The 10,388-nt window shown below is 43.2% G+C and overlaps 1 protein-coding gene across 6 annotated transcripts in view; it reads right to left on the bottom strand.

Moving 5' to 3' along the window:
• ALDH1A2 (aldehyde dehydrogenase 1 family member A2) overlaps positions 1–10,388 on the bottom strand; it is a 178,019-nt gene that overhangs the window by 52,921 nt on the left and 114,710 nt on the right. For 4 of the 6 annotated variants that reach the window (XM_064389235.1, XM_064389236.1, XM_064389237.1 and 1 more), the window contains 3 exons: positions 9,329–9,524; positions 8,068–8,106; positions 3,037–3,153 (listed from right to left, as the gene is read on the bottom strand). In XM_064389235.1, coding sequence (XP_064245305.1) covers positions 3,037–3,039 — 3 coding nt within the window. In that variant the 5' untranslated portion in view covers positions 3,040–3,153; positions 8,068–8,106; positions 9,329–9,524. Of the gene's footprint in view, positions 1–569; positions 886–1,655; positions 1,693–3,036; positions 3,154–8,067; positions 8,107–9,328; positions 9,525–10,388 lie in introns of those variants that run through there. The other 2 variants (XM_064389234.1, XM_064389233.1) reach the window with 2 other exon arrangements.

Here is a 10,388-nt window from a genome sequence, read left to right as displayed (position 1 = left end):
TCTCAAAGGTTTGCAGGAAAAATATGCCCTCTCACAATATTGTTCAACAGTGTATTCAGGAATCACGGAAGTTTGTGGAGACCTGTTCCAGTGCTGTAACAACCTGGTAGTATTAAGAGTCCTCCAGGAAATGCAAAAGAGTCCCTTGGGCACACAGGGCAATTCAAGAAAGAAAACGTTTTTATTTTCTGATTGAGATACTCAGGTATGTATAGCATTGTCCTCTGAAGTACATCAAAAGCAAGCAAAACACACCCGAGAACTACTGATTTTGCACTGAAAATAAACCCTCTGTAGAAAACAGTACATTTACAGAGAAGTGGCAAAGCCAGTCTCAGCAGATCTAATTTGCTTTCTGTTATCCTGTGTTTTTTTCAGATGATTAAAAGGCTAAAATATTTTTCTTTTATTACATATTCAAGGCAGTCTTTTAGCAGTTGGGTTTTTGTTTTTTTTTTATATCTCAACACCACATTGAGTAGGGCAGAATGAAACTGATTTTAAGCAAAATCCCTCCTTTGGAGAGCAAACCATTAATTTCTCTGCCAGAACAAACGAACACAACTTACCTTGGTGTATTTGATTTCAAGGTTGAGAGTGGGAGAAGGCAGCAGATGCAGAGATGCCATCAGAGCTGCAGGATCTGCCTTCACCTCCCCTGGCATCTCAATTTTACTGGAAGTCATAGTCTTGGGGGGGTTTTATAATAGCACCGAGCCCCCCGCTCTGCCCTGATGCTGTGTTGTGTTTTGGGTTGGTCCCCCCCCTCCAAAGCCCAGCGCTGAAGATGTTGCTCTCCTCCTCTGTATATAGGCAGGTGTCAAGCCGGGTCTCTTCTTATTGGACATGGGGGCAGAGGCAGGGGGGCAGGTCCATCCTACCTAGGGCGAGAGCGGCACAGCCCCGCTCACTGCGGCGCAGCCTCCCCGGGCCCCCCGGCCCGGCCCGGCCCGACCGGGGGATTCCCGGCACCCGGGGGGAGCACGGAGCTCCCGGGCGCGGCTCGCTGCCCGCCGCCCGAGGAGCGGCACCGGGGAACGGCCGCGGGGAGCGGGGTCACCGGCACCGCCGCGCTCCCCCTCGGCTCCCCGGGCCGGGCGGGGAGGCGCCGCGGCCGCGAGAGGCCAGTCCCGGCTCCGGCCCCGCCCGGGGCATCCCGCGGGGAGCCCCAGCTCCGCACAGGCTGGGGATCCCCGGCCGTGGCGGGGGTAGCGGCGTACGGGGAGACACCGGGCTGCACTGGGGAAGCCCTGTCGGGCCGAGTGACCGGGGCACGGTGCCCCGGACCGGCGGCTGCGCTCGGGCGCGGAGCCCACGGGGCAGGGCGGGCGACCCCTCGCGGGACCCGGGCCGAGGCGCGGAGCGGCAGCGTGTCCGTGCCCGCTCCCCGTCCGGCCACCGCCGCCCGCTGCTGTCCCGGGCTGCCCGCGCTGCCGGCCGGGGGCTCCGCGCCTCACCTGGCGGCCGCGCGCCCGCCCTGCCCCGCTCCCGCCCCCGGGCGCTCCCCGAGAGTCCCCGCCAGCCGTGCCCGCAGCGCGGCCGCTGCTCGCCGGGCCGGCCCTCCTTTCCTTTGGCGGCGGTGCCGCCGGAGCGGCTGCGCCCCGACCCTCGGCGCTGCCGGGCCCCGGTGCCGGGCGGCCCCGCGCGGGCCCCACCTGCCGCCGCCACAGCGCCATCGCCGGCCGCCTGCTGCCCCCTGCCGGCCGCAGCGCGCGGGGAGCGGCGCCTCACGGCCGGGGCAGGCCCGCCGCGGCCGCGCTTCTCGGACGGTTCTCTGCAAAAGAGGCTTAAAGGGCACAATAATTTGTTCAAGCAGCAGCCACCTGATGCCAGCTGTTAGTTTTGGGGTCCCTCTTAGCGGGAGGCCACGTCGTGCAAGAGAAGAGGCTGGGCAGTGCCGTGCAGCAGGTTAAGGGAAGGCAGCGGCCAAATGGAGCCACATCTGTGAGCTGACAGGCATCAGAAACTCACTGTCAAAGCCCTACACGCTCCCTGGTCAAACCTTGCAGGCAGAAAACATAGAAAGATCAGGCTGTTTTCATTACTTTAGGCAAAGTCAGTGAAGTTCTGCTTAGTGATGCAAACACTGCCAATGTTTTGAACCTGATCAGATGTCATGTTTTGAAGTTATCACATACCAGATAGATGAACAAAGAAAGGACACCAAAGCTACAGCTGTCCAAAGCTGGCAAAACAAAGCAACAAGAAATACACCACACGACCTTTTCATTGACATAGTCAAAAATAAACAATGGGATCTGCCCATGTTTTGATTTTGTAACAGTATTTGTTTGTTGATGCCCTTTATATTCCTCACTCCATGTTTGACAAGTTCACAGACAATTGAAAAGATTGTCCCAGCATTCTCTTAGTGTTTGTACAGGAGCATGGAATGAAGATTGCTTGGGCACAGACAGGCAGCGCAAGGTAGAGAGTGCCAGTTAAGTAATTTCAGGGTTAACATGTATATTTCTGTAAATTTCCATCTCACTAATGAAGAAGACTGCAGATTTTGCTTTCTCTCATTTTCAGTCTTTTTTTTTTTGACCTGACAGAGGAAATGGATTCATAATATTCTGCTGTAATGTGACATGCAGAGCTGTCAAACTGTGACACTTGGGATGAGTGAGACATTTAAACGTCAGAAATTCAATTTTTAATGGCACACTGGCAACACAGTCCTAACACTTCATCACAAGGATGACACCTTCTAAAAGCCATTTTAAAATAAATCAGAGTGGGGATGTGCTCCTTCGAAAAAAGAATGCATTTAAACAAGTTTCAGGAATGAGGAAACTGTATGACAGTTTCATTATTGGATCAATAAAATTCAGGAAATTTTGGTGGGAAGGGATTCCAGTGTGTGTGTGGAGATCAGCTCAAACCCACACAATGTGGAGCTGCTTAAGTGACCTTCATCCACTTCTTGGTGTACAAGAAGTGGATGAACACATCTCAAAGCAATTCAGTTTGCAAAAGCCCTCAGAGACCTTTAGCTTGTTGGCATTCCCAGATGGAGAAGGGGACTGCACTTACCATTCCAGGGGCTCCTGGTGTGCAGCCACCCTCGGCGGGCTCCCCACGGGACGTGGCACACGTGTCCTGCTGCTCTTCCAGACGGCGAGGGACTGCCTGGAGCTCCTCTTCCACCACCTGGGAAGACACCAATGCTCAGCCCTCGGTGCCCAGGCCCAGGTGGGCTCTCACCAAGGACAAGAGCAGCTCTGCCAAGCAGAGTGAGGAATGAGGTCTTAGAGATTTTGGGGGCACTGATGGACCCAGCCTCGGGAGCTGCTTCCAGAGCCAGCATCACACTCGTTACTTTGTGATAGCAAATCAAGTCATGGCTTCAAAACGTGCAAGCAAATGTTTAATATTTAATAAATTACTGTGGAAGGGATTGCCTTGGACATTAGGATAATAACACAGGAAAAACAATGAATACAAAAGGAAATTAATTAATTTGTGAAAGAAAAAATGAATATAACAAAAGAAAATAAAGAACAGAAATAATACTCGGGGTTCAGTCCAGTGGTCCCTAAACACCTCCATACAACACAAAACCACTTAATGCAGTGCTGTAGTTTCTCATTTGTTTTTTTTTGGTGGTTTGTTGTTTTTTTTGTGGTTTTTTTTTTGGGGGGGGGGAGTGTTTGGTTTATTTGTAAATTTGCAAAACTAAATCAACTGTCAATTAAGTCAGACTGGCTTATTCTCTCACACATGACTGGGTTTTAATTAAAATTTTAGACAGCAAATCAGGAAATAAATATGTTCTGTTTCAGATTGCAATAACAAAATCTTCACACTTTGTGATGAAATGGTTGTCAATAAAATGAAGAACAACCAAGTGACTCTGTTTCTTGTTAAGTCTTAGAATTTAAGCTAGTATACAGCCAATATCAAAATTGTTCCTGGAGGGTTTAATTTTTTATATTTGGAGCAATCTGAATGCATAATATGAAGATAGACCTTTGTTACATTTAGAAGCCTCAATTTCTCCACCCATCCCCAGCAGCTGGTATTATTTATAGATAAGGACATAGACCTGGCTTATACAAACACCATCTGATGGGAACAGGACCTGTGGTGGCCAGACAGGGTGAAAAGACAAAGCTGCAATGTTGAAGACAATACAGATGTCATTAAGGCATTCCTGGGTTTCTCAGTCAGAGTACTGGTACTTTTCTGCTCCGTGTTACTGTGTACCTGTTGTCTAAAGGACATTATAAAACTAGAGGATGAGGTGAAACTCTTTGTATCTCAGAACACCTTTTGGGCAGTTCAGCTGTGCCAGAGCACATATGGACACACCACTGAAATGGGCAGTGGAGGCAGCAACTCCAACAAGGCTCCAAGCAAGAGCTCTTCGTTCTCACTACTTCTAATCCGTGAACATTTCTTATGCTCCTGAGTGAGCTCCAGAAAGCACTGTCACACACAGGAACTGAGTCACATCACTCTATCAGACACTTCCAATGATTCCTCTCAAGATCAACTGCAAAATCTACCCCAAAATTATTTCAATATGACCCATAAGTTCTTTTATATATAACTTTTTCTCTCAGCTGTTCCACTACCATATAGCAAGGATATTCCTGGTTCCTCATACAAATTCAGTATTGATTGAGAGAACCCACTCCTCTGTACCCTTTGCTCCTGCTTCAGTAAATGTCTCTATTTCTTGTGTGCTTTATAAATTGCTTTTGGAAGAAAAGTAGAGATTGAATAAAAACTTCCCCTAAGTTATTTTTCAGCTCAGACTTCCACTTAGGAAATCTGAACTTCATTTTCCGATCTATACATTAAAGCTTCAACCTCAGGTGTTCTATTTTAATTGCCTGCTATTTTCATTACCGACCATGAGGGCAGCAAATGCTCTTCAGGAGATACTTGTATTTTAATTTATCTGCAAACATAAATCACACATTATAGCACTTTTTTCCTCTAGGTTAATTGAATCAATTCTCTAAATGTCTCTATGTCCTGACCATTGCAAAAGGCTCACTGGTTGAAATCTCTTTAAGAATTATGGCCCTTGAGCTGTGTGCAGGATGGGAGCAGTCCTTGCTCCAGACAAAGCTATGTTATACATAGGAAGTAAAAAGGTATCCTTATCCTAAGCAATATGACCTGTGCAGCAACACCCACAATGCTGTGAGGAGCCTCTAAAATATTATTTCAGAATTTTTCACGTACCTCAGTGAATCAATTGTTTTAGAATTATAAATCTTAGTAACAATTGAGCCTAGATATGTCTTAAGTTATAAATAAACAGAATAAAATCTACTTTTACTTTCCTTATTTCTACACTACCTTTAACACCAGAAAAAAGTGCTGATATCAAGAACAATCATTTTATTACTGAATATTCACAAATATCTAATGATGAAAACTTGATTTAACACTTTTCATACTAAAAATTTGTCAAATGGATAATTTTTAGTAAAATGAGTCAGATCAGCTTTTTTACCTGGCCATTTTATATCCAGTAGAACTGTTAAATGCTGGCAAAATTAACAATTGGTAAATTTGCAAAATTTGCAAAAGGAAGAGGCCTAAAGAGCAGAATAATTTCTTCAAGCAACAGAGATCTAGATACAGTTAGTAAATTTACCAGTTGTTGGTAATTTTTTGGTAAATTTAGTCCAAAACTGAAATGCAAATTTAAGGATTTAAGCAAGCTTCAAATAATTCAGTGAGAGTGATAAAGCAGAAAATGCTTGAAAAAGTTCAATGTTTGACTCACTTTATAAGTAGGTCAGTTTTAAAAATTAGCATTTTAGTTTAAGCCAGCAGCTGAAATGTCACCTGTCCCTCACTGGCCAGAGTGACCTCGGCAGTGCTGCAAAGAGCACGTGCTGGTAACTATGAATTTATAGGGAACATGTTCTTGGGTGTAGGGATTTTATATTTAAAGATATAAGAAAACTTTGTTTTGAATTTCTCTTCAATTTACCTGTTGAAATTTATTATTTGTAAAACACATCGAGCCTCAAATGGATTGACCTTCTGCTAATGTATATCACCTAATGAATGGATGCAATTAACTAATTCATACTGGAATATTGCACTTTCCAGCTCACATCCATCATCACTAAATGCGTGATCTAGTTTGCAAGTTTAAATTTTTTATTATTACCCTTTAAACTAAAGAAATAAGTCTTGTATTTAATTACCTGAACTTACATATTCAATTAATAGCTTCATTACCTTAATGAACATAGATACCATGCAGAAGTAACAAAAGATTGCTGCTGGGTCTGCTCCCAAGTACACCCTATAAAGGGTCAGCTGTGAACCTCAGAACACCTTTTTTTTATTAAAAGGTCTTGATTGTGGAGTTTCAAAGGAATTTGGCCTGGCAATCTAATATTCTTATACAGGGCCCTGAGATAAATGTTCTAAATATTTAACACATAAAAGGAATCCCAGAAGCAAAACTTGTATTTGGAAAGACAGAGAATTTAAACAATCAAATGTGGATAATTCTGAATGAAAGGGCATTAAAAGAATGAAAACCAGGCAGACTGACAACCCACCTGCTAAAGGATGAGGGATCAGTGGAACATGGAGTGAAACAAACATGCTCTTGTTGTGGGAGAGAGGGGACTGGGAGCAGCAGCTCTTACAGAATATTGTTCTCCAACAGAGGGTCAGATTGTGCCTGGATGGCATCCTTGGAAAGCCAGGAAGAGTGGGAGACAGGTGAAAGTAGGTGGGTTGGTGAGTCAGGTACAGGAAACACTGCCACTTTCCCAGTGGAAATTAGGTTTTAGAACTATGAATCTGCTTTAGCTCCCTGTATTTGCCAAATGCACAACTTTGCTTTTGTGTGTCAGTAGAGTCAAATCTGTCATTATCTTTGGCTTTCATGTTACATTCCTTTTATCAGTTAGGTAGGCTCAGATCTCCTCCTCTTCACAACCTTACAAGTAGCCTTAATAAGTCTCAGGGCTGCTACAGGGAACCTGTGCCCTGTAGAATGATGAAAGGTTTTGATACTGTATCCCATTCCGGTTAAGAAAACACAGGATTCAGATCCCTGCAAAGCCCTGGATATACTTTGAGGCTTTCTTCATGTTGCATTAATATATTTAGCAAGATGCCTTTTGTTTTCAACAGCAAAGCTATTTGAGAAGAGAGAACTTGCAGAAAAAAAGAGCAGGGAATTGGCTAAAACAAGGCATTCTACTGTACTAAATTGATCTACGCTTTAAAAGCAAAATTCTTTTTATACGGCAACAGTCTTTCTCTGGATGCATTCAGAAAGTAAGACTTGCCCACAGCATAACCTACCAGATAAGCTCCTCCTAGAGCTGGGAGGGCAGCACAGCCCAGTGCAGCTGATAACAGTGGTGCACGTAAGCATCTGTCCAGCATTGCCCTGACACTTCCACCTGGTGCCAGCCCCGACAGCCCTGGCACGGGGCCCTCTGCAGTGGAATGTTATCTGTGCCCCTCTGTGCCAGCACGGCTGCTGAGAGATTAACCTGCCTCACAAACTCTCAGGCAGGACCTGTGTTACACATACAACAAGCTTTGAAATTTGCTGTCATCACTGATACAACTATACATAACATATATATGTGCAGTACCATCAGCTATGCACTGAAGCCTAATGGTGTGCCCAGCCAGTCAGTCAAGAACAAAGGGTCCTGCTTTAGCAAAAGTCCAGTTTAGTTCTTCCTGAAATCAGTGCCAGCAACAGCAGACATATATATGTCAGGCCTTAAAGATTATGAGCAAAAGCCTGAAGTACACATATATTGTAAAGGTTTGATCTCATATTTGTGATACAGAAATGTTTTATCTGGACACTGAGATCACAGAAAAGAAAGAACAAATTCTGAAGGAGTTCCCTTGTGTGCCGTGCCCCTCCTCCAAGGTGGGCTTAGCTAAACCTGAGCTGCACATTGCAAATATTTCTCACCTTGAGCACCTTTTTACCAGGGACTACAGCAGAGACAGAGGGGTGATCAGGAAATAAAATAAATAAAGAAATAGAGGGTTTATGTACTAAAACATTTAGAATACTGAATTACAATGTGTTCAGATCTTCCTCACCTGAATTTTTTCTTTGACTTCCCCGGCAGGAGAACCAATCTGTAAAACAGAGAATGCCCCTTATATACCATGCATCAGTTTCTGTATGAAAATTGAGATATAAATTAGGCAAAGGCATTTGACCAGGGACCTGAATTAGAGGTACACAGTCAGAGTTAGTCTAATTCAACTAAAATCAGCAGACTTTAAAATAATTTGGCCCATATTATTACAATACAAAAAATATATGGTGTATTTACAACCTTGGTCTCTCCAGCTGTGTTGGTTTAGGTTTTATTACATCAGTAATAACAATTTATGTGATACTCTGAATAATGTGCTATTAAAAATTCAGTACACTATATATTGTTACCCATGGGATTTAAACTGTGGGAGCTATGTGCATTATTCTCTACTTTGCTATTTCTATAGGAGTGAAGATTACTATAAAAATGGTTAGGTTATATACATCATGTGAATTCCTGCTCTGCTTGAATCCAGGTGAAGAGAAGAAATAGCTCAGTCCAGACTGCCTCAGGGGTAAGGGTCCCAAGAGTCTTAGTCTTGCAATCTAAGGTTACACCGCTCCCACATTCAAGCATGAAAATAATATCAATGTGCTTTTTGATGTCTTTAAAGGATGCCAGCAGATTTGTGAGGCATAACCTCCCTTAACAGAATCCATTTGATGCTTCTGCAGAGCACCAGCTTTATCTCTGTGTCTATTGATTTTACTTTTTACAGCAGTTCATCTGATTTTCCTGGCACAGAAGTCACACTGACAGTTTTGTAGCTCCTATGATCACCTTTGAAGGACTCTCCTGAAGCACCAGCAGATCACTGGTACATTTCCTATGTTCTTTTTTGCTGACCTTAGGATCAGGATCAGCAAAACTCCAACCCACTGGCACTAGCACTTGAGAAGCTGAGCATTTTAACCCCTTGGTGGAAATGCTGCATAGCTCCAGCAATTAGTTACCGGTTAATTTATCAATTTCTCTTGAAGTGTTTCCTGATAACAATTTATTTTAGAATGGTTGATCACACTCAGCCCACCAAATCTAGCAAGACAAATAATTATTTTAGCTGTGGACATAGCCACATTGAATGCTTCTTCTGTGCTTCCATCCTCCATAGCTTTACTTACAGGCTCACAGGACTCCTCTGGTAATGGAATTTGAAAACATCTAGACTGTTACTTTCATATTCTTGGCAAAACCTTAAAATCTTTTTTGTGACCTTTCTTGTGGTTCTACATTTAATATGTATGCTTTTTACTTACTTATATAACTTCCATTTTTGGAAGATGTCTTCATTCTCTTCCCTCAGATGACACAGTTTCAATATTTATGGGTGGCACTGCTGGTATCCTTATCATTCTGATTCTGGGAGCAGGGCCCAGGTGAGGGAGCAGTAGAAAACAGTAATCACAGTACATTTTCTTTCCTTTTTTCAACCAGCTGTTCCATTGCATACAACTAAAAGGCAGTAAAACAGAGGATTAATCAAATAGATAGTAATTAAAGTCAAAGGTTTCATGGTGTTTATATTCACACTTGTCTTTCTTAAAATGCTACATATGTGTTAGATTTGGTAAATATCTTAGAATCTCTTTCTTAAATATAAGAAAAGGAGAAATTGAATTCAAATGTTCTGAGCTGCCCCCTTTTCTCTTTGGAAAATGAGGCAGTGCCTTTAAATTGCCACGTGTCAAAAGCTGGAAGGATTTACCAAGGGAGCAGTCTTCCCTTGTGTACTCTGTTCTTCAACACTTTCTTAGAGCACCTGCTTGAGTTCTCATTATGGAGCTGAGGAGAACCTTTGGTCTAACTTAGCATCCCAGTTATTATTAATGGAGTTAAATCATATGATTTTTATAAAGTATTGAAGAAAATCTGATAAAAGTAAATGTGAAATAGATGTATTTGTGGCAGTTCTCCACCCTGCAAAGACAGAAAATTCATATAAGGAAGTCATCATGATCTGAACAAATGAGTATGAATTTCTGTCTCTGACATGTTGTTACCCCACTATTAGTTGAAAAATAGCATTAATGTTTTTATACCTGCTATGAGACCAAACTCAGAGGTATCTACATACTACTAGGTGAGCAAGACTTGCATCTGCACAAGAGAAAGAATTGCTGTGAACAAACAAGTAAAAATTGCTTTGATAAACATGTTTCTTTACTTATTTATCATTTTCCTGAAAGAGAGGAAGTGGTTTATCTCATTCCTCCCAAGCATCCTCCCTCAGTTCTAATGTACACATTATTCTGAAAGAATTCTCTCACAGACGTACACGCTATGATAATTAAGGTCCTGAATAATATGTTTGTTTCT

Source organism: Passer domesticus, chromosome 14 (genome assembly GCF_036417665.1).
Source record: "Passer domesticus isolate bPasDom1 chromosome 14, bPasDom1.hap1, whole genome shotgun sequence".
NCBI lineage: Eukaryota > Metazoa > Chordata > Aves > Passeriformes > Passeridae > Passer > Passer domesticus.
The sequence above is the reverse complement of the archived record's forward strand: the minus strand, read 5'-3'. Positions and strand labels throughout refer to the sequence as shown.